Source organism: Pholis gunnellus, assembly GCF_910591455.1.
Source record: "Pholis gunnellus genome assembly, chromosome: 16".
NCBI classification, from domain to species: domain Eukaryota; kingdom Metazoa; phylum Chordata; class Actinopteri; order Perciformes; family Pholidae; genus Pholis; species Pholis gunnellus.
This window is the reverse complement of record NC_136543.1, coordinates 5812344-5839892: the sequence shown is the minus strand read 5'-3', so window position 1 is coordinate 5839892 and position 27549 is coordinate 5812344. Positions and strand designations below refer to the sequence as shown.

General features: G+C 41.9%; 2 protein-coding genes across 2 annotated transcripts in view; both read right to left on the bottom strand.

Annotated features, from left to right (window-relative positions):
- Positions 1-64: 64 nt before the first annotated feature.
- anxa14 (annexin A14) lies at positions 65-5869 on the bottom strand. The gene is made up of 13 exons (XM_079176725.1): positions 5790-5869; positions 5501-5540; positions 4755-4851; positions 4528-4616; positions 3207-3320; positions 3009-3099; positions 2825-2904; positions 2565-2603; positions 2147-2237; positions 1937-2032; positions 1793-1848; positions 862-969; positions 65-696 (listed from the first exon to the last, which is right to left on the bottom strand). The coding sequence occupies exons 2-13, from the start codon at positions 5525-5527 to the stop codon at positions 637-639; spliced, it is 948 nt and encodes a 315-aa protein (XP_079032851.1). The 5' UTR covers positions 5528-5540; positions 5790-5869; the 3' UTR covers positions 65-636.
- A 1791-nt stretch (positions 5870-7660) lies between these two features.
- crybg2 (crystallin beta-gamma domain containing 2) overlaps positions 7661-27549 on the bottom strand; it is a 40442-nt gene continuing 20553 nt past the window's right edge. Inside the window, exons 5-24 of the mRNA XM_079176718.1 lie at positions 25145-26312; positions 23879-24769; positions 18840-18887; positions 16970-17088; positions 15085-15337; positions 14373-14512; positions 14104-14230; positions 13957-13992; positions 13724-13863; positions 13431-13557; positions 12237-12394; positions 12013-12139; positions 11889-11921; positions 11179-11291; positions 10924-11053; positions 10696-10835; positions 10328-10451; positions 9346-9504; positions 9061-9220; positions 7661-8694 (exon numbers count right to left, since the gene is read on the bottom strand). Coding sequence (XP_079032844.1) covers positions 8606-8694; positions 9061-9220; positions 9346-9504; positions 10328-10451; positions 10696-10835; positions 10924-11053; positions 11179-11291; positions 11889-11921; positions 12013-12139; positions 12237-12394; positions 13431-13557; positions 13724-13863; positions 13957-13992; positions 14104-14230; positions 14373-14512; positions 15085-15337; positions 16970-17088; positions 18840-18887; positions 23879-24769; positions 25145-26312 — 4282 coding nt within the window. The 3' untranslated portion in view covers positions 7661-8605. The remainder of the gene's footprint in view (positions 8695-9060; positions 9221-9345; positions 9505-10327; positions 10452-10695; positions 10836-10923; positions 11054-11178; positions 11292-11888; positions 11922-12012; positions 12140-12236; positions 12395-13430; positions 13558-13723; positions 13864-13956; positions 13993-14103; positions 14231-14372; positions 14513-15084; positions 15338-16969; positions 17089-18839; positions 18888-23878; positions 24770-25144; positions 26313-27549) is intronic.

Genomic DNA, 27549 nt, shown 5'->3' with positions numbered 1-27549 from the left:
TCCAGATTGTTCCTAAATAAGTTACTGTGTATATTAATGAACTTAAGGTTTTTGTTAAATCAGGTAAACAGCAACATGTGATGTGATGACCTAAAGTCTCTGTGGAATTAGGAATAAGCCGTTATTGAGAAAGGGATTTGATGACAGAGGCTACATACTGTACGTGTGTCGGAGCTCACCAGAGAAACCTGTTCAGTCTAAAGGCTGCAAGCGCTTTATGTTGGACCAAGTCAGTGATGACACAACTGTGATTGCTATAGTGTCCGTATGTACAAATATATATTGACATTAAATCCAAAATTATAACATTAATAACAAACAATATTGTAAAAATGGTTACCATTTGGAAAAAATACTGCATGTAGAGACAACATCATGATGAAGAAGAACTGTGCAGCAGAAGTATAGAGTAATAAAAACAAATAACCACATGACTTGTTTATTGACATTTAGGTGCATATATTTGTATAATTCATTAAAAGAAGCTTATGCAAAGCATGCAATCAAATGAGATTCCATAAAACATGAAAAGTAGCAATAGAGCATAAAGTTTTCTAATTCTATTACAACAGACTGATTCAAGGAAAATAAAAACTATATAGACATGCAGCTACTCAAAATGTGTATAACTTGTGTTTAATCTTCAGATCGACAGATGGCCAGCAGAGCCTGTAGATGACCTCGTTTGTACTGTTTCTGTTGGAAAGAATTGAAGTTCAATTATAAAACATTCCTATACTTTCCCCTTAAAAGAATAAGAAATATTCTATTTGGAAAGAAAACGCATTATCTGAACAGAACACAAACACTTATGCAAGTATTTAAAGGCGTAATTAATACAGTTTTATGTGTGGGAGCCACCTGTAGAGCGGTGTAGAGAGAAGTGCCGGTTAATTTGAGGTAGGCAGCTCGGATACACAGCAGATCTTCCTCCGCGTGAGAAACCATGATCCCCTGCAGTATTGGGGTCTGAAAGAGTGAAACGTTTTCTGAGTGAATTTCTTTTAAAAATCTCAGACACTTGATGATTTCCCATGTATAGAATGTCAATTACATTACATACTAGTTATGCATTCACTTGAGAAAGAAAAATATGCCCCGTTTGTCTGAATTAACAAGATTATTACCTCCAAATTCGTAGAAAGTTTTGTGTGAAAAACTAAATTCTACCCTGTTTTTCTGAATTAACGAGATACAGACGTTTTCATTTGCTTGAGAGCTTGATTTCATAGAAGCCAACGTCCCATCTGTTTAGTTTGATTTTGGTTTGCGTCTGAGACATTGGTACACTTTAAGTAGTATAGATGGCGTTGTTATTATTTTTGCCAACTTTGTGCAGTTGTGCCCCAGTTACACATTCACTGGGATGTGAGTGCTGGAATAAACTACAGGTGTGACAGCTTGGAATTCTGAGGTATCTCATTCAAATTTAAAGGGATTAAAAGGGGTTGGAAACAAACTATACTGTTATTATTATTATAAACAGCACATGCGAGATAACAATAACAATGCAGTTCATTTATTTTTATGAATATTGTTTATGTCTGAAGTAGAAAAAGAATATCATAGGCAAGATAAAAAACAAAGACCATTTCCTTAATAATTACTTGATTGAATCATTAAGTGGTGTGTGAATGAGACCTATTTAAACTTGAAGAATGATTCAGAGTCTTTGTACGGATAAATGCGATGATCAATCACTTCATCCATCCCGCAAACAGTCACAGTATAGTTTGATCATCTGATCATCAATTTACATAATCAGAATAAAAGGATTTTGTCAGCGTCTTACCTTCGTGTTAACTAATCTTTTGGCGAGGTAGACGTAAGGGTTTTGGATGCATAGTACTGTCATGGCACAGATATCAAGAAATATTAGTGACTGATCAACATGGACAGTCCATACTTATAACACAGTATCTCAAACAATATTTACCTAAAACTTTCAAACCCAATCGAAGGTCCCCTGTGAACCTTTTCTCCAGAGCCTGATCCACCGTCTGTCCTCTCTGCAGCTCCAGTCCATCCAGCACTGTCAACGAGGGGAACCAACGCATTCATATTTCAAACAGTGAAGACTTTCTAAACACACAGAAACACATGTGCAAGAACGGTTATATGTCAGAACAATGTGTTACAGCCTCACCTTTGTTAAGATGGTCTGAGCTTCTAGAGGTCAGTATGTCAATCCACGGTCCCGCTTCAGCTTTTTTCCCATTCAGCGAAGCAGAGAGAGACTGGATGAAAACAATAAAACACAATCAAAAAGAGGGGAAACCTCAGACTTGTCTGGCTTACAACCAGGAGGAAATGACTTCTTCTCTAGTACAGTAGTTTTGTGGTATGCCTGTTTTTCATAAAGTGCCACCCAAAATGAGTGATGCTCTGGCAGATTCCTTTAAGATGACAGATTAGCCCCTTATTCCCAGGTTTATCACAGGTGTGATGAATGTTAATGAGTCTTAAACTACCATATCAGTGCAGTGTTCAAATGTTGCATTACATCTACTTTATCAAATTAAAATATAATACTAAAAGCTGAAAAGTATCATGGAAAATATTACCTCAATATCTCTTTGAACTCCACTAGCAACAGCTTCTTTCTGTCGGAGGGAGAAAACACCTTTAATTGCAATTTAAAAAAAAAAAAATCGAAATCCATATTCTCTAGTGTTTTCCATTGCTGCTTCATATGCAAGATTCATTGTTTCAATAATGTAAAATGTTTGAAGCTGATTGATTACTAATTACTGACAGTGTTAAGGTCTCTAACTTTACTTCTGAGGTTAAAGGTGACAATGAAGCAAATAAATATATAAATTACATTCAACAAAGCCAAAACAAGGTTACAAAAGTCTCCGCTGGTTTCTCCTTTCAGTTCCTTCTCCAGGTCCTTCTTGAACACTGAAACAAGGGATTATACGGATTAATGGGTTTTAAAAAACAATCAACCTCGCCAAAAAAACACACACACATGGGAGAAAGATGAGAAAAGTTCTGTGATTTACATAGTTTGTACGTGGCGCTGATTTCTCGAAGCTTCTCTTCAGATCGTGTACACAGGATCTCCAGCAGTGTTTCCTCATCTGTGCCTAAACCCTGCAGACACACACACACACACAGCACACACACTGTCTATATATCCTGGGATAGACAGACAGGCAAGGCAAAAGCCACCCAAAATATGTACACAAACACCCACTGACCGCCATGGCCTGTTGCAGGCGATAAGCCTCATACTGCAGAGAAGGCATCAGCAGCTCCAGCAGCAGAAGCTCGAGTTCTCCACCCACAACTTTCTTCACACCAGCTGCCAGGTCCTGCCAAGTCAGAATAGACAATAAACTCTCTGCTGACTATCACTGAAGGCCTTTTTAAAAAAAAAAAGACAGAAAAGTGAAAGTCCTGCATTCAAAATTCTTTCTCATTCTCATGTGTACGAGTATCAAAATAAACTTAAACTTTTTAACGAGGTAGCTTAATCCATGATAATACATCATAATGTATGTGTTGATTTATATTTTAATATTACAAATCCGAATCTGCAAAGTAGCCAATAAATAATGTCAAATAAATGTAGTGGTAGTAAAAAGTACAATATTGGTCTCCATAATTTAGTGACTTCAGTATAAAGTAGCATAAAATGGAATTATGCAAGTAAAGCAAAGTACCTCAAAATTGTACTTAAGTACAGTACTTGTGGCCTACTTAGTTACATTCCACCGCTGGACGCCTCGCTGTATTTTAATCTGATTCATTCGGTTTATTCTTGCCCTTTCGCAGTATTATTCAGCCGCTTGTTAGCAACCGCCTTTACTAAGACATGTAAAAGCTTAAAATGTAACAAGAGGGGTATTTACTGACATACGTTACATTGTAGAACAAAATGTTCAAATCCCTTAAGCTTGTGTTAAACACAGACCTTATTTCAGACATATCACCCTGAACCCACCGACATGGAGGCGAGGGAACAGGAAGTGAAAAGATGCTGATTGATGTTTCAGGACTCATTACCTCACCACTCTACGGACTCGTAAGAGTGCACTTCATGACACCGTCAATTTAAATAACAATACCAGTTCTGTTTTGGTGTGGTAGTATCTGCCAGATGCCATCACCTCATTGTGTAAAATAAATAGTTGACTTAATGATCCCTTACCGTTTATGTATCTACAGCATCATATTCATGCTCTGTGATATTGCTTGAGCGTATCCTGCTCCCTCTCTAAACAAAGGTGTGTCCTAAACCTTTAGAAACCGGTCTAGGTAATGTTTGTGCAGCAAACACTTGGAGGTTACAGATGGACAAACACACACATTTGCAACTTACAGTATCGTCGTTGCAACTCAACACTCTGTTGTGTTGCACAACCTGGATTCTTGTGAGGAATATTTTTCATTGGGGTTGCTGCTGTGTCTTTGAACTTTTAAACTGTTGCTCTGAATACCATGTTTTAGTTTCTACATGCTTTTTACAGAACCATTCTCATCTTGTCAGATTCGGTAAGAAGCGCTGCGTGTCCTGACCTTCTGTGTAATTTCTTCGAAGGTCTCGGCGATCGCTTGTCTCTGAGCGTTGGTCCGATTGGTTAGGATTCTCACCAGAGTCACCGCATCTGAGCCAGGTACACAATGTTAGGAAACTATATTTAATCACGGGGAGAGGGATGAAACAGTAGGACCGAGTACAGCTTCATGCAACATTGATGGTCGACAACAGCGCTTTGTAAAACCAGTTTTATCAGCAAAAGTACCTTTGTTCTCCAGCGCCGCCTGGAGCTCCATGGCATCCTCGTCAGGGTGGAAATTGGGGAAGGGTCGAACCGTTCCAAGGGTTCCCCAAGACATGATCTACATGATGAATAGGGAGAGTAAGAGAGAGGGAAACAAACAACTTGGAAGTCAAAAAAGAGGAAGATTCAACATAAATCCTGACACTTGACACAAATCCTGTCTGTTTGACAATATATATATATCAATGGAATGTCAAAGAAGAGAAGATGATGATTTTCGCAGACATACCATGAAGGTGTGGGCAGAAGGTGAGCAAAGATAATAGTATGTGTTGGAACGTGTTGAAATTTAAAAAATGTCAAATATTCTGTACTCCTGCTTTGACTAATGGGGTGTGTGTGTGTATGTGTGTGTCTGTGTGTGTGTGTGTGTGTGTGTGTGTGTGTGTGTGTGTGTGTGTGTGTGTGTGTGTGTGTGTGTGTGTGTGTGTGTGTGTGTCTGTGTGTCTGTGTGTGTGGGGGGGTGGGGTGGTAGTAGTGGCTTGGAGAAGTAGTTCGACAACATAAGTGCTGGACTAGTAACACAGTATTGTGCTGCTGAGTCTTGAACATCACATTCCACCACGCGCACAGTGACTCTTGCTGATAACGTCAGAAGGCATGCGGTTAATCCGAGAACACCAGATTACTTTATGGTGGTGTTGTCTTGGTAACTGAGTCACAAAGAGACGGCAGAGGGAAGACGGGGCAGGAAACGGTCTACTCACATAAGATTGGAAGTACTCGGGGTCCATGGCTTTGTTTGAACTGCAAGAGATTAATGGTCCATCCACATGCAGACATAGAGTAAATAGACAGCACACGTACAAGAACGAGGGCACAGTATAGAAATGAAATGACACCATTCATGACTTGTATTTATCTCAACAAAACAATGATAAGACTTTAGGTGTTGTCCATAAGGGACTAAGAAGCCCAACATGCCAACAAACACATGACAAAATAACACAAGAACATTGTCTCACAGTGCCTTTAAAGAATGCTTATTTCTCCTACCTGTAACAGAACGCTGTGGCAGCTGCAGGAAGGTGTGGCGGCAGAGGAGATTTCTTTTCACAACCTCCTGTAATCAGCCCTGTATCTCAGTCCCACCCTGATTGTGCCACACCTGCTGCAGATCACCCACCTGACTGTCGATCAGACAGCTGACCAATCGCTGCTGAGCACCCTCACAGCTTTGCCGGCACCATTGGTCGGTAGAGGTACTGAGACAACCCAGTTGTAAAATACTGACATTCCTCACAGGGAGGGAATCCAGACATGCAGGTTTGTTTACAGGTTGCCGTCGTTGTGAAATGACCATGAGCTGTACATCCCGACGCTGGTCTGGCTGAAAATGTGAGGAATTGTTTTTGTGTTAAGACTATGCAAGGAATCCTCTTTGTTGAAGGATTGTTTAGTAGAATGTTTTCAACTTACAGCTTTGTCATTTTACAGCTCCATTTTTACCAAGATGGAGCACATATCTGATAAACGAGCCCACCAGGCAACATGCCAGGTACGTCAGCGAGTGGCCAGCTCTAGTTTCAGAGTAAAACAGATCTCCCTCAGACCGGTGTGCTCGCGTACAACCCCATTGTCTTTTGGCTCCAAAACCTGAAGGCTGAATTGTGTCACAAAATATAACAAAAGTTTTTTCAAGAGAAGGGACAGAGGGCCAGAGACGAAGAAAGACGTATCGCATTCACTTTCAAACTCAGCAGGCACAGGTTACAGTTCATGTAAGTTATTGTGTCTCACTGAAACACCCAGCAGAACACCATTTGCCCCATAAGGGGATTTCTAATAGGATACGCAGCATGATAAAACCATTGAACAAGTGCATCCAATCCTCTGTGCGGCTCTCACTTGTACCTGCTGCTCACCTGCAGAGCACAAAGAAATATGAGACCTGTGTGGTCAAACAAAGCTGATCAACAGCGAGCTCCGTTCCGCCTTTTGGTGACGTGAATCTAAGATCGGCTGCGCTCAACATCCATTTCAACAAAAAAAGGGAAAAGGAAAAAATGAAATCAGAAAAGGCAACACTTTCTGAAGAAAACGTAAATGAAGTGTACGTTGAAGTGGAAGTGCAGTCATTTACAGAGGAAGAGATAAAAGCAGCTGATGTGTCATTTGAAGAGAAAGAGATGAAAGCAGCTGGAACGACGATTGACGTGTAAATGGTGAAAGCGGTTGAATTACCAGAGAAATTGATGAAAGCAGTTGAGATGTAATTTAAAGTATTAATTATTGAAATAGTTGAATGACTAAAATTAGTATTTTGTTACATATTCAGTTATTATTTTTCCTCGTTTGGTCATTAATTAATTAACGGTTGTAACTATTTGAAATTCCGCATAACTCTAATAGGAGATACACCAATAATAATGAACGTTGAATACTGGACCGTTAGCAGGTGTTTTGCATTGGGTGCACTGTTTCCTTCTTGTTGGCTTGGTGCATTTCAGAAAGCCACTAACCATAGAAACACAAATCAACCCCTCACCCTGCTTTCAAACAGCGATTAAGCAAAGAGATTAAAGCACGAATGGACGATTGCAGGGATGGGAGGTATAATGGAAGTAAATGAACCAACTAAACAATCCATTAAAGTGGAATGAAAGCCAGAAGGACATCAACCAAATAATTAACTCTGCACAAGACATCTATTTGATATTGATCAGAACTGAGAGGAAACATGTGATCAGAGCTGAACAGCGATCTGACCCTTTCGATTATTATTATTATAGCATAAGGAAACATAACACCCGCGTACTTATTACAAACAAAGCTGACCTAGCACTTTGTTTTGCCTCATGATAGGATTCATTTTAGAGCAAAAATAAAAATATTATTGATGATTCTTTTGAAATCAACGAGACAGCTTTGTTTTATTTAACAATGTTTGTGTTTTATTCAATATTTCAAAACCACTCCCTCTTACACAACATCTGGCGTCACCACTTTAGTATCAAATATTAACACACGCTGATGCGGACATGCAACTTCATAACAAACAAGAAACAGGATGGCTGCACACACAGCTGCACAGCACGATCCAATGGGATATGGCATACGTACATACAAGCAACATTTCCCACAAAACAAACACACAGTACATATAAAAAAATACCTTTAAAAAAAAAAAAGAGCGCAGCGTTCGTTTCTTGCACACTACGCCTTCGATTGGCTTCATTTGTCCACTATCTGCAGAAAGCACTGGTAAGCCACATGCTGTTCGCTCCAGGTAAACCAGAGCTTGGTTTGCTCCATTGTAAAGAACATAAAAGTATCAACGACAGCTGCTGTAGAAGGAAGGGAATTTGCAGGAGCCTGAAATCATACCAGCAGGGAGATTCTCCTTTTGAACACTCAAATTGTTGACAAATGCTAACGTCGGATACAGGTCAAAGTCAAAGTACAGTACTACATCAACTGGATACCAATGAATGGTTCTTGTGTCAGGGTTTATGCAGAAGATCCTCCAAAATACATCCATTCTTTCTTTCCAACTAAACCCAGTCGCTGCAGCAGGTCAAGGCACTGACAGTGTTCTGTTTTTTTTTGGTCTTTGCATGCAGAAACAAATCCTTATGATTGGGAGAAAAATGCAACAATACAACACAAAACTCTACAAAGCACTCAACTGTCTGGTGCAGCTTTCCAGGGCGTCAACTGCATTCTTACTGTCAGAGTGTTCATACTAGTTACATGGATCACGTATTAAAAAAAAGAAGAAATGGCTCCAAGAATATATTAGGAGAAACTGTGGAGTAGAAGCGCTGTTGAGCAAAGCTTAGTGAAGAGAAACAAGAGGTTTTTACAGCCGGTTACAGCAGCTCTATCTCCCACTGTTGGCTTGGCCTCTCGTCATCCTCTGGCATAATCACCACGTGGTCCTTGTCGTAAGTTTTGCCACCTGAGGAAAAGGAACATAATCATGTTAAGTTCAAGTTAATATGTTAATAAATAATGAACATCCAGAAGAAGAAAAACAGTTTTTTTGTGGCACATAGTGGTGGAACGTAACTGAGCACATTTAATCAACTACTGTTTATTCGACAGCAATACTACCCGGCTGTAAATACAGTGGTTAAAGTTACCACGAAGAACTTTACATGTAAAAGAAATAAATGTAAGGCTATCAAATTTCAAACCTTATTTTGAAAAAGGAATTACTCGTACAACTTTGCATACATTTTTAGCATATTAAAGGAAGCAAATTGTTATATAAATGCTAATGCAATTCAGCCAGTGCCCATGTGGCTTTTTTCTTTCCTTATACCTTTAACATCCAGCACGCAGCCAGGGAAAGTGAGGCTGGTGATGAGGCCTGTCATCTGGGCTGTCCAAGTCTGGATAGGCTGCCGGGTCTCTGTCCACAAAACCACTTTGGCTGCCGGCTCTATGTTGCCCATCACCTGAAGGCTCATGGTTGGAGACAACTACAGCACACACACACACACAGTACATGATTAGAGCAGCCCATTGTTAAGTCAGATGACAAGTTCAGGTTTTGGTTGGAAAGATGCATGCCAACACTAACTACATTTCAATCATGCCGCATTACCTTGCTCTTGATCAAGCCGTCCTGATAGAACCAGATGTCACTCATGGGCTCCACCTCTGGTGTCACCACCACTCGTCCGGATTTCATCTCCTCCACGCCGCCCTGGACGGACAGGAAGTGACCTCTCTCTTTGTTCTTGATGCGTAGAAGGTGGCGCTTCTGCGGGAGGCCAAACATCACAACACATTGTCATCACAGAGTCAAAGATCAGTGGAGCTTTGAGTATTTTGACACTCCACAACTAAATCACATCATTAAATACCCAAGAAATCACATATGGGTTTACATTTGTCTTTTCATTTAGACTAGTTTACATAATTTCCGCCCTTTAGAGAGAGGTATTATGGGAAACAAGCTTTGTCTAGCAATGGTGTCTATCTTGCTGTTTGAGATATTAATTAAGTGCTGTCAAAGCATGAAACCGATGCTCCTTCACATACTTTGACGTGGTAAAATAACACTTCTAAAACTACCTACAAGTCTCCCAAAGCTCCATCCAATAGCTCTATCCAATCATTCTTATTAATGGTGTAAATCGTGTTTTTCTACTACTCGACATGGCCTTTGTGTTTGATTAACTAGCTACGTCAAGGGAACGTTCAGGACCAGCGCAGCCAACCAACCACAGTAGATTAGGCTTACTTATTTGTTCTTTATTAATCGTAAGGAAAATCCTACCATTTAAATAAACGATCTATACCTTTTGTTGATGTTCAAGCTTAATATCAGTCAACTAACGGACTGCACACTGCATTTCACGCTGTGTCAGGAAATCAAATTTCCCTTGGGTGTTTCTGTTGTGACGGTATCGCGGTGACAAAATCTTTCCACATACGGACATATCAACACCGGGCAAAGTGCTCAAAGCCGCCTCTGTAGGTGTCTCTCAGACCGCATTCTGCCACGATGACACAGAGTCATGAGGTGAAAACAATACTAACCACACGCTGTGGCAACAGGTAAAGATGACTTGTTCACAAACCTGTCGAACTGGGAACATTGAGCCAATGCTCTGTGTTGAGCTGAACTTTGGCCAGTTGGTGATTTCAATTGGTTCCAGTAAGAATTGGCGCCCCCTGTAGTTGCTGTGTTCATATATCACCCAACTGCAAAGGAAGAGAGACAACATTAGGCGCCTAACTATCACATGGCCTACACAGGGACCCGAAATAAGGAGTTCCATTGTGACAGCTGACGATCAATTATTGACAAATGTCCACTTCTCTAAACTCGCTTCCTGTCATAAAAAGAAGCCGCCGCTCGCAACAACAGCTGGACAGCTGCTTCATGACAATTCAAATGGAAAAACACACGACCAAACACAAGCCGACGAGAGAGACCAGCACGTACCAGCCGCTGTTGACTTTGATGGACAGGATGTGGTTGTTGAAGCCCTCTTCGACCATGTTGGGGATCTCTGTGTCCATGGTGATCTCTCTGCCCTCCAGACACTCGAGGCCAAACAGAGAGATGGAAGGAACCGAGAGCGTCTAGACAGGGAGAGACAGAGGGGGATCAGAGCAAGGCAAAGGAAAGAACACAGAATTCTTTTGTTTTTAAACACAATTGCCTCCTCACCATTGGCACGACCTTGACAGAGCGGATGGTGGAGCCGGTCGGACATCCCATGCTGGTTAAGTTGGGGTAGTCTCCTTCGGATAAGACGTACATGTTTCCAGAGTACTCTTTATTCGCGTAGAGCACCCAGCTGAAACACAGATTATGTTGTTGTTCAGCCTTTTCACACATTATTCTTTATGCTCTTTTCTCTTTCACAGACTCCAGTTTCCTTTCTTTTTGGATAACTGTCATGCTTTGGTAAAGGCTTCTCACCTTCCCCCCGACACTCGGCAGGACTTGGTCAGGGATTTTTCGGACAATGCATCCTGGTTGCATTTAAAGATGTAACACTCGCCCTGGAAGTCTGGCTCAGAGTACAGTATTATCTAACAAGAAGAGATGGAGGTAAAGGAAATAGATTAACACATTTATGACCTAAAGCCTTTTTTTCTAAGCTGCCCCCTAAACTGAATTATTATTATCTTATTTTCAGCTGTAATAGGTGAAGTTATAGCAACTATGGCGATTACAGGTTCTTCATACAATACAGAATATAGTGTTAACTATTTTATATTTCACTTGCAACATTAATCTTTGACTAAGGTTAAAACCCACCCCTGTGCTCTGAAGCGCAGCAGATTCATGGATGGATCAGTGCCCAAAAAACTAAAACGGGATTTTCCCAGCATGGAGCACATGATCCAGCTTGTGCCAAAAGTTTTAAATTAAAGTTTTGCTCCACTGTGTGCTGTGACAGACCCCAGATAGAGAAAAAGGACAACTGAAGGAAAGTGATTAGGGCTATATATCATAGCTTTTATTAGAGATGTGTGTGCATCCGTTTTAAAATCCCTACTTTCTGTATTCTTCTCTCTGATTTGACACCTATAATAGCTACGTTTTCTCTGCCGATATTATGCAGGGACCGCAAGACTAAGATGCCCTAAAACATCGTAAAAAGGGAGAAAGTCAAGTCAAAATACCTCAGTCCTGGTGCTTGAGTCGTCACTTGGGGCCTAAAAGTCAACACAACACAAATGTAAGCACCACCAGAACATGAACACACTGATCAAATGAATAGTTTGATGCCTTCACAGCGGTCCTCACCAGGAGGATGGGCTGCACTGAGCAGATGCGAGAGTCCTGAGAGCCCCAGTCGGCACAGTTGTTATAGAAGCCTTTCTCTAAGATGTACTGGTTACCAGAGTAGTCCACATGGGAGTAGGCTATCCATCTGTAAGGATGACGAACATTTCCCAATGGTAATTGTGATACATCTCCCCTTCACTGAGCGGTAAATAAATATTCTGTAGAATCCGAATCCGACTTACGCTCCGCTGAGTATGTTGATGGATCTCGTGGAGGTTTTGTACTCAAACAGCTCCACGTCAGGAATGGCCTCCGTCACCTCGAAGGTGTTCTCCTCCTGCGGGCCATCCTCCTCTTCCTCTGGCTGTTCAAACATCACCATCAAGGGGTCCGTCAGGTCCTGCGGGAAAGCAAGAACACGGTTTGACTTAGCGAAACTACTGGCTGGAATAGGATTCTGTCATGTTTTGACAATTATCGGAGAGACAACGTTAGAACGCAAATATAGTGAAGACTAGGAAACAGTACTTGAAATTCAAACCAGGCCTGTATGTTTTAAGATCCTTTCATTACATGTATGACTCAGGTCAATCATGGTTTTAGAAGATTGTTAAAGTCATTTATGTTTTATGTGTTTTCATTATGGTTGTATACTGTCTGTTGTTTGTAAACCACACCATTTTAACTTGGTCTTGTCTTAATAAATCTGAATCTGAATCATAACTCTGATGTCCTGAGTAGTTCGCAGTCGCAGTTTCATGCGACTGGTATCAGGACTACAGCGGCCGTTTATTGGAGTGCAAAGTCACTTTTTAGATTAGATAAGACCGATAAAATGAGATCATTACAGCAACAAAAGTCAAGTCAAGCCCACTTAAACCTAGGCCATGTCGTGACAAAGACCGGAGTGTATCGAAGCTGAGGGGTTGAGTCCAAGTCAAGACCAAGACCAGTGGGAGCCCCACTCTGCATGACACGCTTACGATACAATGTGAAACCATGCAAACCATATATATGCACTCCTCAACTTGATCTGGAAGATCCACATTCCCATAAGAACAACCACAGAAAACAAACGATGATTCCTCTTCATTCACCTCTGTATACTGTATATGTGTGTACTAGTGCCCGAGTACTGAAACACGCACATACAGTGCAGTACATAAGCCCAGAAAAAGAACACTAAATATTAATAACAGAAAGGGATGAAGCACAATTTGCATGCACGCAAAAACATATGCAGTTCCAACAAAAGAACACGGAGAGGACGGCATTTTTTGTACTGTGGGTAACAGTACATGTCATTGGATTCTCATTACAAAGAGACAATTAAATCTGCATTTTGCATTCTGCGGGTGCCACACCTTTCCCTGTTAATGTGGATTCAAACATTTGAATAATTAACTAACTGCAGTGAAATATTCCTCTCAACTTACTGCTCGTATCACCCTGACAGAGCGCAGCTCGGCATCTTGGCCTCCCCACACCCTCCAGTCCTGGTACTCTCCCTCCTCCAGCAGGTACTGGTGGCCCCGGAAGCCGTCCTTCTCGTAGCCCACCCACCTTCGGCGACACAGAAGAGGCACGGGGTTAAAAAGAAACATGCATATGCTCCCATCAATTTTGAGCTATCTGATATTGGCTGTCCGCAGTGCTACTTAATCATTAATGATCGCTAAGAAGTCTTTACATGGTTCAGCGAATACAAACGTTGCGACGAAGCACTCACATTCCTCCCTGTACTTTAAGGGAGCCGACGTTGTACATGAAGGCCTTCTGCTGCGGGTCTACTCTGGTCATGAAGTCCCTCATGTTGGTGGTTATCGTCCTCGATTTCCCAGAGAAGTAGGGCTTGTCGTAGATCACCATCTGGAGACAACAGGGTGTCAGTTACAATCAGGGTGCACTGAAGTATTACTTTGATTTGGCAGCAATTCATTAGCAGTGTTTGTGCTCTGTTACCTTTGGTTCACTCATATTTTCCACTCTTGGTTCACCCTGTGATAAAAGAATGAATAAATCAACTTGCTGCAAACAGTCAGGGGACATACTTTTCTACAGAATACGTAAAGAAGAGAAATTGTAAATGCTTCTAACAGCGCCACTTACTACTTTGAGTGGATGTAGGGATCCCACATAGGGCTGTTCCACTCCCCAGGCCGCAGGGGTGGGGAACCCCCCCACCTCAAGGACACGTGGTAGGCCCTGGAAGAAGGGATGTGCGTACACGAGCCATCTGAGCGGGAGAAAGAAAAAGACAGAGAAAAAAGAAAGCAACATTTGTTTGATTTTCAAATCAGATTAATTATCACGTGAACATTATTATGCAAACTCCACACGATCATGCAATCTCTCATAGCTCATAATTGAGAACTCACAGCCCAGCATTGATGATGATAGAGTTGGCCTTGATGGGGAAGCCAAAAATCCTGGCATCTTCAGACGTATCTCTGAAGATGACCTTCTTCCCTTCTGCGTTCTCCTCGGGGAAAAGAGCGATTTCTGGGACGCTGTAGTCCTGAAGGGGGGACAGAGAGCATCCATCAATGTCACATAACGGAGGAAATAACAGGAGGTAATGCTGTAGTCCTGCAGGGACTGAGGAAACATATGCAGTGGTTGGCTCAGTGGGAACTGTACTGAGTTACAGACACAGAGCACACTAAAGATGTTGCTGCTTGGTTTTTGTTGCAGCGTTAAAAGGTCTCGGGACTATAAAAACTGTGACTATACAGTTAAAGAGATGTGAACGACATCAGAAACAAATAAAACATTTGCTTGAGTTCATCAAATAAATCACTCCTTGAAATATTTGACACTTCATAGACTTCTGAAAGTCAAAGCAACAGGTGCATGCTCCTACTTTTGACACTAGATGGTGCTACTGAGTTAAAAGCACACATTGTCACTGACAAGCTACAGTACAACACATCTGTGAGAACTATTCAGCCTTTCAGCATCAGATAACAATGTTAAAGAGAAAATACTTAAGCCTACAAAAAAACAGAGAACGATTTCCACTGTAATTCATCACAACTGATCTAAAAGGACGGAACTATTTTTGTCAACAACAGAGTGAGGTGAACTTACCCTGACAGCTCTTCTGAGAGATCCGATGATGAACTTCCTGGCTGGCTTGGTCGGCACATCACTGGTTTCTCCGGTCTGCTCTGCGTTCTGCTCTCCGGTCTGCTCTCCTTTCTGCTCTGCGTTCTGCTCTCCGGCCTCTTTCTCTCCATTTGGCAGCTGCTCCTCTGGACCGAACGGGTAGGTGAGCTCTATGTCTCCCTCGTCCAGGGCGATCTTCTCGCCTTTGAAGTTAGGCTTCTCATACAGCACCCATCTAGGGGGGGGGACAAAAGGGACACAAGGTTAAAACCTCCAATGTACTTATGATCTATGCTTCTGGGCCTGTGTTTGTATAAAACTCATAGCCCCCTGTTGATTGAAAACAGTGTCACATCACATCGCTGCATCTTTATTCTGAAATCTAACAAAGCGGTGTTCACACGTGGGAGACAAAGGGATCGGTATGATTGGTTAAAGTGAGACTATGTTACTTTTAAAAGAAGGAACACTTTCTCCCTCCTACAGATCAAAAGCTGGATTAATACGCAATAAAATCCACCATTGACCGATTCAATACACTCAATACACACACTGGTAGGACCAGTAGCTTATTGTGGCTGAAGTTAGCTGGTGTTACCAAACTTTGTGTAACGTTTTGGTTCTGACTAAAAATCTGCAAAAATAACACCATTCTGATCAGCCTGTTGTGTGTAGAACTCTTTGGCAAATGTTAGCATGCTAACACAAACATTGTATCTGCTAAACATCAGCAAAAGCAGCGCTGTCATTGTGAGCAGGTTAGGATGCACTACTCAGTCAGCTCACTGACTTTGTGACTCTTCTCCGCTGTTACAACAGGTTTTAGCATTATCGCATATTTGACACTTGTCCTGGACATCTGAAACATCAGAAGGGGCCCCGACTAGACACTGTCACCAGTGGGTTCACCCGTCTAAAAGCTTGAGAACCGCTGGGTTAATACTTAACATTTCATTGTATTTTTTAAGCTTATCCAATGTTGTGTATGTCTAAGAAGTAACCAGCAATCAAGGCTGTCAAATAAAAGTAATGGAATAAAAAGTCATTAAAAGGAGAAAGTACCATGAAATGGAAACACTTTACATTGTACTTAAGGACAGTGCTGCTTGACCAAGACAAATCTGTTAATAAAAGAAAGTAGATCTTAGTTTTAATCTGGGCCCAATTGGAAAAAAAAAAAAAAAAAGTACATACAAAAGTATTTAATTAGAGAAGGAGCAGGATGATGAGATGGCAGTATAATTATCTCTTTGTACGAAGCCATTCAAGTGTTGCAGAAGTATCATGAGTGCTGGTTCACGTTGTTGGCTGTGTTAGATAAAACATTCCACATCTGACACAAGTGTGTGCTTCAGCATGTGTGCGTGGGTGTGTTAAATATTTAAGCTATTTGTCTACAGCACATCAATGGCTGTTTTGTTTTGATGAGGCCATCCGGAGAGAGGGGTTTATTATAACAAATTACACACCTTACATTTCAAGAGGAACAAGGTGTGGAGGTGTCACTCTATCTACCTTTGCAACTTCTTACGATCTCCAGATACTTGTGTTTATTGGAGTGTCAAATATTTGTTGTTGGTGGTATGAGGTGCAGATTTACTGATGTTTGTTTGACTGATTTTTGAGTGTGCTCTTGATGTACAGTGTTGTCCCACGATGCAATACACAAAGGAAATGTAGGTAACTCAAAGCTGCAAAGAAATAAACTATGATAGTGAAACAGTTAAAACAGTTAATTCTTTGGCACAATAGCATGTCCTGTAAAAAAAACGACATTTATTTAACAATAAGCAGATTTCCTTGTATACTAACTGCAAAAACCTGGAAAATCTTGGATAGCAAATACTTGTACAGTTGGGCCACTCACCCTCCTCTGACGACCCTGATGGAGATGGTCTCCTGCAGCTCCCAGGACGTGGCATCGATGACATCGCTGCGCACCTCCATCCTCTGGCCGCACATCCCTGGCTGGTCAAAGATATACATCTAGAGAAAACAGAATAGATCACGCTGGGGGTTGCTCATTTCAGCAGGGCAGACGTTTGTCATTTGCTTGGCCGGTGAGAATGATACAATGGCAGACCGGATACGATTACTAGTAATGACAAGGAACTACTGCAGCCAAGAGCTCAACTTGCTGCAGAAGAATCCTTTATGTGGTTATGGAAAATTGCAGATTGGTGCATGAATATTGCATTTCATGCTAAACCCCCTCAGACATCTGATACAAGAATGGTGCAATGTAGAAAGTAACAGTATATTGGTAGAGTTGCACGGTAGCATAAGTCCGGAATATTTTATATTAGCAGCTGCAAAACGAAAAAGCAGAGTGAAATTTGGCACACATAACAAAGAGATAAAGACATTTTAAACACGGATGAATACTTCCTCGAGGAGGTTCTTTGTTCCTTGAGAGTGAATTAGAAGAGCTCCTAAAACACCCTGTTCTCGTCTACAGTGCTGACATGTTTTGTTCATTCAGGTCTGAAGCCCTGGAGCATGTAACAATACCCAGGAGCTGATCCTAAATGTCAGCTCCACCTCTAGCTTTCAGGATCATCCGGAGCTGCACGCAGGGGCAGGCCTGACATTTGAAAGTTAATCACATACGTGGCATGGAATAGGCATACGTGTGCAGTTTACTGGCATTGATCACAGCCTGAAATACCAAAGAGGACGTCTGGGAGGTTTTTCTGGTTATCTGGTGCAGAGCGAAGAGTTAAACCAGACAGTCTGCTACGGCTACTCTGAATGGGTTATGAAATAGCAGTCATGGGTAGACACATATTAATCGCACACAAATTAAATGAAAGAAATAGTAGAGTAGAAGTCTACCCTCAGGTAAAGCACTTATGCAGTCCATGAGTGAATGAGTAACAGCATGATGAGCGTCCCACAGCAAGCTTCACAAGAAAGCTTTGGTAACAAACAGCAGTCTTTGCCGTTCTGCTTCTTTAAAGCTACTCTACTATTACACTTGTTACGTGCGGACGCAATTCAGTGACTGAAAATGGCTTCTAAAATGTAGTGATTCATGTTTTGCAGAAGATTAATATTGTCTTCTACACTTTTCGTCATCATTTATAGAAAACAAAAACAATCTGTCTACATTTTCTGCATAAATTGTATGTATTTACGTCTTAAGAAATAAATCTGTAATAAGAAATGCATTGTGACTTATAAGCCTAAGAGTATATCAGTTGGTCTATGGTGGCTATCTGTGCACTTTTGGAACAGGGTGCTGTGAGCTAAATGCTAACATCAGCGTCCTAACCTGCTCACAATGGCAAGGTCGAACGTTTACAATGTTCACAATTTTGGATTAGCGTGTTAGCATGCTAGCATTTGCCAATTAGCTCCACACACAAAGTACATCCGAGGCTGATGGGAACGGTGATCATTCACTAAATTGTTGCACATGTTTAAATTTTGACCTGATGTCGATGATGGCTTTACAGTGGGCCATTAAAGTCACTGGGATTCATCCTCTGGGCATCATAGTTATCTGTACCAAATTTGATCGCAATTTTCGTATTCAGACACTTTATTCTCTATTGCCTCCTTTCTATTCTACAGTCCAGAGGCTCAAATGTCAGCACGAAAAAAAAAAAAAAGAAGTGATTGTTTATCTAGGCAGAGTCAAATTCCACAGAAACACATCCCTCACAGAGATATCGCTTCCTGGTCCCAGGTAATCAGTGACAACGCTCAGCTGTGTGTGCCGTGTGGAGACTCACCTTTCCAGGACGAGGATTGAGCTTCCCATGCTCCTTCTCTTTAGTGAGCTGTGGACAAAGAAAATAAATACATTTCAGCAAACTTTCTACTTGACACATAGTGTTTAGCAGTGCATTTTATTTCCTTTTTTCTTTTTCTGACAGCATAAACATTTCATTTATATGATTAAAAAGGTAAAAGCCAAGTTCATGTTCATGTTCAATGCTATTAGGTAAAAAAAAAATGGGCTTTAATCTTGGAAATTCAGAGTTATTTTCTCTGTAAATTACGACTATCCCGGCTTCTTACTTTATATAGATTTTTTTTGTTTAATTTATTTTCCATTTACAATGACCCTAATACGGATCTATGTGAAATAATAGAACGTACTTCCGCACCAAATAACCCCTCTTTCACATTTTTAAGGTTAGACCCCCCACCTATTACATTTATTTGAGCGGACTTCCATTCGCTGACAAAGGCTGTCATTCACAAACATGCCAGACAAACCACACATTGTTTATGTTTACGTCACACAGTTCAACAGGTTGTGGTGGCGTCAAAGTGAGGACATCCACACGCACCTCTTTGACAGGTGGGAAAGCCAAACATTCCTCCCCTATACCTGTTTAACCTGATGTCCTCTAGTGCTGCTCCCACCGATAACAACAGGATCTCACCTGAGATCTGCTCTGACATTGCGATGGATTTTACTCTCTCTTTGACCTGTGTGTGCGGTGTGCATTTCTGAGCCTTCAGCCAGTATGCCGGAATTTTGAGGATGTTTGCTTCTACAACTCGGAATGTGGCTGCAGCTAAGCGAACATGAAATTTACATATACATTTAGCAGAGAGATTGTGTGTTTGGAGTCAGGTATCACCTGGCCTCTGTTCTCTGGAAGCGCCGTAGGAAACAGGTTATCATCTGGATCATGTTACCAACTAAAGAGGGCCTCTTACAGAAGCTCTTATTTCAACAGTCCTCGTTAGTGTCCCACATTGCCCGAATTTACTATGGACCCTGTTTCAATTAGATACATTCTGAGAAATAAATAACCAATTTCAACCAAATTGAACCTTAACTGTGTAGGACACAATAGCATTTGACCTTTTCCTGAAGAGCAACAGAACACCTTTTTACATTTTCAGTGAAAGCAAGCTGAGGGCATGAATGGGGCCTTTTCAGAAAGAGCTTTGACCTCCCATTCATCTCTCAATTCCCTGCATTTTACTTGCATTTTGAGTCAAGAGGCTTTAATATTTAGTCAATGTAAATCTTATTATTATTTTTTTTTTCTTCATAAAAACACATTGGTTCCACTTGGTGTTTGCCACGACAAAAATATACGTGTTCATTTCTAAAAATAATACTACAAAATGCCTTTGTCAACAAATAACAAAGCCGTTTCATCATTTACTCATTTATCCCATAGACAATGACAATTGAGATTATTTTCACCCCTTTTTTAATTGCATGTACTTTTGTAATTGAAGTATTGTGCCGTGTGTATACATTTTAATTGTCCACCCTGGTTGACAATAATGTTGTATTCTATTCAATACTTCAGTCTACTTAGTGCCAATGTTGTCATCGGCCATGCTGCTATTGCGTAACCAACAAAGACTTAAAGTCAACATTTACATTTGTCTTGCCTGTCATAATGACATGGCTGTATGTTGATGCTCTTGGGCAAAAAAATCCTGATCTGAACAACTGAGTGACAAACACTAGACAATGGAGGAGTATTGACAAGGAAGGCTATCATAACCTGTCCGACTGTGACACTTGAGTCTGTCTCACAGGTTTTACTTACAGCTGATTTACAGGACAGTGCCGGTAGAAACACTAAGAGCCATTGGAAGAGGCTAACTGGACTGGAAGAATTTTGTTTTGACCCATGTAGGAATTAAAATTTATAGAGTATTGCTTCTAAACTAAACTCCACACTTGTATTGGCTGTCTTACATAATCAACATAATCACAAATAGCATTTCCCTGAAAAAAAAAATCCAGTGAAGTGCTGTTAATTTATATCTACTGTTTTTGTGTTTTTAATCTTCATCAATTAATTTATTTTAACTAAATTTGATAATTTTCTTCCTGTACGTATCTATTTATTTAAATATGTTTTATGTGGACATTCATCTGTAAAACAAATGGGACTGTTGGGACAGTTTGTAAAGGAAACAATACAAATCTTAATGGAAAAAACAAATCCAGTGCAGTATTGTCAATGCCTTACTCATCTTGGCCATTTTTTTTGCATATATATATACAGTATATACCGTATATATACACACACATACCTCCTTCTTAACTTCCCTTCCAGCCTTCACTATACAGCTCCAAACAAGGCAACAACTGCATCATTCATGGGGAGCAATGTGTTTACTGAATTATGAAACATAAACTCCAACAGACACTTTTTCCCCTTGAGTTCCCTTCCCTCCCAGCAGCCCGGGCACACGGTCTGCTCTCCCATAAAAAAACGCGGGTGGAATGTGCCGTCTCAGCAAATCCCACATTCAAAAACAATTAAATAAACGCATGAACGCGTGCTGCATGTAACTGACGATCACAGCACATAAAAACTCCATCTCTTTGTCATCTTCTCTCACCCTGCCACCTTCAAATTTCTGCCTGTCACCTCCACTTCATCAAATATTAAGCCACGAAGCAGAGAAATGTGAGAAAGAATACAAAAGACAAGGTGTGACCGTGTCTCTGTAGGAAAAGACAGATAGCTGGAATGGGTGGGGAGCCCGGTGGAGGAAAATAATGAGAAAAAAAATAAGCAAAGAGAAGAAACGAGAAACTGTTCTTCGAGGATTCAACTATTGAGAAGTCTCACACCCACCGGCTGAGAAAGTGCCACTGGTGGTTTCAATGCATGGGGGAGTTTTACAGCATGTAATAATGATTAGATGTATAGACGTATATGCATCAGTCAGCAGCGTGTTTAAAGTCCCATTAAAGTCATGCATGTGTGTTCCAAGTTGCCTCTCTCTTCGGGGTAGTTACATTTACAAGACAATGCCTAATTCTTCTTTCTTTAAGTTGACAGGAGCAAAAAAGGATGAGGCTGTAAAAGCATCTCCTGTTCACACCCACTGCATAATAGAACACATTACTTTTACTGATAAAAGCCAGGCCAAGTACAATACTCTTGTTTATAGAGATGCATGTAATGTCATATAATTGAGAATTCTTAAAATCTACATTATACTACTATATTATAGTACAATGTGGTGTGGTGGCTAGCACCGTAGCCTCACAGCAAGAGGGGACTGGGGTTCGATTCCCGGGCTAGACGGGCCTTCTGTGTGGACTTTGCATGTTCTCCTCGTGCCCCCGGTTCTCTCCGGGTTCTCCGGCTTCCTCCCACTCGAAACGGTGTGACGGTGTGGATGTGAGCGTGAATTAGCATTATAATTATTGTAACCATTATAAAAAGTCCATGAATTTCCAGATTAAACAAACATCACTTGTCTGTCTTTTCTCCATACCGTCTTCATTAGTCCTGCTGTGCATTTGTGACAGAGAGGACAGTTTAAAACTCCCAAAGCCATCAGCTGAAGTCAGTAACAGTCTCAGTGAATCAGTCGGTAATATGAGCTGTGGTCAGGCTGCATGCTTTCGCCTGGGAAAAGTAGCGTCTGCAACCACGACTACTGAATGCAGCAGAGATAAACTGCGCTGTTGGAACATAAGCAAACATCCTGTGCAAACATCTGTATCAAAACTACACAGGACAGCTGTCGACTAATGAGTAGTTACACCTTGAGCATCCAGCTATAGCACTCCTTTTGTATTTGCGAGGACATCAATAACACCACTGTGTTATGGGGCGAAAGAAAAAAGACCAACACACGGTATATTGCAGAGAACAGCATCATTAAAAAAAAAATCACAATGTCAGGACCTCCTTTTTACAGCTTGTCCGCAACCTTCCCTAAGGGGAAAGTTCTGTGGTTTCTTTCTTTCCCAACTGTTGGCATACCTGCACTCATTATATATAACGGGTGAGTGTGAAATTTGGGATTGTGACATTTTGTGGTTTCTTGGCTGAGGTGACAATTATTTTGACAGAAAGAAAAGGACGGGAAAATAGTTAAGCCCTTCCCGTCAATGTGCTGCTTTGCATGCGATTAACGAGTCTATACATGCCTGAACGCACTCTTGAGTAGACGCCCTTTTCTGTGTGATTATGCGATGCTCAGTGCCGGCGGTGACGGTATGTACCGGACAGGTTTGGATTCAACTGAATACATTTCCAGTTTTTGCCAAGGACGCCACTGATGCACCGGTTTTTTTTTTTCTGGCACCAGCCACTTCCACTTTTAATGCCTGGTGGTGCTTCACAAACATTTGAAATCAGAAGCTCTACAAACGCTACACTATGTGAAGGTACACGGATACCTACAAAAAGCAGCACAAAGAGGGACTTCTCCTGTGTGCACAGCAAGCCACATATGAAGTCATGTCTCTGAGCTGACACCTGAGCTGCTGTTTGTCATTTTTTTACAACCGCGAGGAGAATAGACCTTCGAGTGAGGCGAAGAGCTGCCAACATGATGAGTAAATATTTTACAAAGGCAGAATGTACACGTGTAGCAGACTTTCTCTCTCATGTCGTTACCATAGACCTAGCTAACATTTCAAGCCACACACCACCTTGAACTGACATGCCAATGTTTGCACACCGTGCACTTTGTTTAACAAAAGAGAAGTCAAAGTGTGAAATAACAAGAGAATGGCTTCTTCTACTGCATTCTTGCACTTACCTTTTCCTTGGGGTGCAGACAAAAAATACTCATATGCTGTAGGCCTGCTTTAATTAATATAAATTAATTCTACAAGTGATCCACCAAAAAGGTGGAAATGCAATATTCCTTTTCAATTCAAAGATCCCCCTTTTCCTCAGCAACATCATGCTTGTGCAGCTCATGTAACTTTATCTAATTAAGACATTTCTCGCCTGAATTGTTATATATTTAAATGTCATCCAATACTAATAATACATAGTTAGACTAAATGAACAGCAGTAGTAATACTCACATAAGCATCAGGGAAGGCCCTGTATTTCGATGCTAAATTCTTCACAGTCTCAAGTTCTTGGCTCTGGAACTGAGATTCTCCTTGCCTACTGTTGAACAGTGAAGTCTGCTGGGCTCCCACGGTGCCGTCACTACTGAAGCTCCTCTGCAGGATGGGAGAGCCCACTGCCCCAGTACCTGCACCCATCCCCATCCCCATCCCCATCCCCTGCATCTGACCAAACATATTTAAGGGGGAGTCTGTGGTACTGAAGCTCCTCTGCAGGATGGGAGAGCCCACTGCCCCAGTACCTGCACCCATCCCCATCCCCATCCCCATCCCCTGTGTCTGACCAAACATATTTAAGGGGGAGTCTGTGGTACTGAACCGCCTCTGGAGGTCTATGGAGCCGTTGGGGATGAGGAGTTGGGTCGGACTGTTGGTGGAGAGCGGCGAGACGATGCCCCGCAGCGGGGGCAGACTCATACGAGCGTTGTGGCTTTCAGCTCCGGTCAAGGAGCTCGACGGGGAGGAAGAGGAGTTCAAAAGGGCAGAGAAGCGCTCAAAGCGGGACCCGGCTGGTTCTGTTCTAGTTCTCGGTTCACCAAGCTCCTTCTTTCCCATACTCATGCGATCGTTTGAAGGCCCCTTATCAGGTAGCGAGCTGGTGCGGAAGATCGGGCGATTGGGCATTCCGTTTTCAAAAGTCTGATCTATGGACGTTGACCTGTGGCCTCCAAAGATGACGCTGCTGTCCAGGCGGGAGGAAGGGGTGGGAAGTCCGTTTCCATTCTGCACTGGTGATTTGAATTCCTCAGGAGTAGAGTCAGAGGAATTTCTCATTGTGAAACTGTTGGTAACAGATGCTCTCGTGGGCAAGTTCAGGCCTCTTGTTCCAGACTGCTGCTGGTCCTGCAGGTGAGTATAGCAATGAGTTAAAGGGTTGATGCACCCGAGTTGTAAAAACAAACAAAACTAAAATGTTTTCAATCATGTACCGAGAAAAGCTATCAAGTCATGCAGCTTGCTGTTGGTTTTAAAAATGCACTCTGTCCCCTGTTACTTAGGATAAACCACAAAGGGATATGAGAAGATACACGTTTAAAGAGCAATCAAACTTACAAAACCAGACAAATCTGACTTAATATGATAGATAATAATACAAATAATATAGTTATGTCCTGAAAATAACATTTCACTGTCACTGTTCATTTCTATTGCATTTTGGAGATACAAAGCTTTTCACTAAGACAAAGACTTTACTTTGAACTTCGTGTCTGAATGTACCTGCTGGCTCTGCTTCATCAGTTCCAGTGGTGAACGAGTGTCTCTGGTGGAGTTCCTCTTTAGTCCAAGGTCACTAGGCAGAGTGTAAAGTCCTGTGAGGGACTCGGCAGGGTTGCCCATTGCTTCCATCTTTTTTGTGGGACTGATGAGGGAGGCAGGGATGCCAGGGTTGACGGGGCTGGGAGCATCCTCAACAATTGGTGGCAGGGAGGAGTACAAGCTCGGAGGGGCCCCGCGCAGGCTCCCGTTCCTGGGCCTTAGGGAGGGTCCCATGCTCTTCAGCGTGTCCACCAAACTGTCCATGTCGAACTGGATGGGGGAGTCGTCGTCGGGGGAGGCTGGGGGAGTGGAGTAGGGAGCTGCAGGCTCGGAGACCAACTCCACGAGTGTGGCCTTGAACCAGGATGAATCGTCGTCGTCGTCTTCACAACCGTCGATGGCGTCCTGGCCGTGAGCCGAGGAGGTGCTGGACACAGGGAGCTGATGTGAGTCCCAGCGTGACTGAAACCTCTCTGCCTCTGCCTCTCTCTGTCCTGCTCTTTCACCTGCAGGTGCAGCAGGCTCCTCCTGCTCCACCAAACTCCTCCTCCACTCATCTTTTGGTGCTCCCGCTGGCTCGCTGTCGAAGCTCAGAGAAACTTTGGTCATGTCACTCAGCCTGTTGCCAATGGTAACGTGTTCCTCTGGATAGGAGGAGGAGTTGCTGAGGGGTTTGTATGTTGTATAATCGGAGAGAGCAGAGGAGGAGGAGGAGGAGGTACTGGAGTAGGAGTCAGACATTCCGTAACTCAGAGAATCAGAAATGGAGGAACTCTCTGCTTTGTATGGTCTATACTGAGAAACCTTATCAAATCTATTCCTCCATCTGAAATCCGAGTCGATGTCTGTTCTATTTGATTCAGTGACAGTGGCGCTATCTTGGCTAAAGTCCACTGCATCCTGGCTTCCCTCGGTGGCATTGGCCTCGTTGACCAGAGATAATTTACGGAAACGATATTTGGATTCATCCTCTGCAGGGGGAGAGGAATTATTTGTGGACAGTTTGGTGCTTAGGCTGCTGTAGCCTGAATTCATTTTGTCATCCAATTCCTTCTCGGCTATAGGTGGCTGATTTACTGAAGCAAAGACTTCTGAAGCTGCTGTGGGCGTCCTTGACACTGTCAGGGTCCTGGATGAATACAAAGAAAAAGAAAAACAGACAAAGATGACAAAAACAGAAAAGATAGAGGAGAGTCGGGATTGACAGTGGTGACTGATCCACAGTATATCAAGTACTGCAGTGCCTTCAGGGTATGGAGGTCCCTCAATGTTAACTATGCAAAGCTCACAAAGAATGTTTGAGTAGCTTGATTTGCATGCAGACTGCTGTTTACTTGCTGCTTACTACTTATCTGCATTTTTGACATGGTTGAAGTCTTGAAGAAACTGGAGTTTGGAACAACACAGTAACACATTTAAATGACGCAACAGTTCAGCTGGTTTAACTTTAATCTGCACAAACACAGTCGTAAAAACAACAAACGGTTTGCGCTGGGAGGATCTGTGCAAAAGCAAAATGCTGTCTGCTGACATTTTCAGGGTTACTCAAAGTCAAAATGACATTTACAGCGTATGAACTGTGCAAACCAAACGATTTAACTCAACACCGTGTGTGTTTTCTTTTCCTGTACAAGTGCCATTCAACACACTTAGCCAGCAAAGTGGCATCAGATCGTAGCATCCATAAACGGAGATACTACATAGTTGTCTGTGTGATGCTTGATTATAAGAGTGATATGCTGGATATTTACATTATGGTAAAAAAGATAACAACACCATGAAGATGGTGTTAATAATACGCTGTGTCTGTGTTAAAAACTGGAGTTAAGGATTTTGAGAAAAAGTGGGCATTTAGCAGTCTAAAGAGTTTGACCATAGACTGTACATAAGAAGTGGATGTAGTCACCGTGACATCACCCATTGGTTTGTGGACATCTTGTTTTTTTGGAACCAGAAGGGACACAAGAGGATGGAGCTATGTACAACCGAACGACGAACAAGATATTTTTAGCCAACCAAAATGTATCCACACCCTGAAGCATGCCCTGCTTTATCGTCTATTTTACTGTGAATGGGACTATAATTTACTAAATAAATGATCATCCTGCTGTATTGAAGTAGACTTGAAATTAGCGATTGAGACCATAAACTCATGTTTATAATGTTTACCGAGGTCATAAATCAAGTGAAAAGTAGGGTCATTTTCTCATCGACTTCTTTTTGCAACCAGAGGAGTCGCTCCCTGCTGGTCAGAAGAGAGAATGCAAGTTAAAAGGCACTTTCACGTTAGCCGCCTGAGTTTGATCCACACAAGTCTGGATATCTTTGCCTCTGCTGCTTCAAAATAGATCTTTTATTTTTTTAAT

Coding starts and splice junctions, on each gene's coding strand:
- anxa14 (XM_079176725.1), bottom strand. CDS start 5,527: ATGGACCCCGAGTACTTCCAATCTTAT. Junction 2,033..2,146: donor CTCAGACCATCTTAACAAAG/GTGAGGCTGTAA, acceptor CCTCGTTGACAG/TGCTGGATGGACTGGAGCTG. Junction 697..861: donor CTCTCTACACCGCTCTACAG/GTGGCTCCCACA, acceptor TCTTTCCAACAG/AAACAGTACAAACGAGGTCA.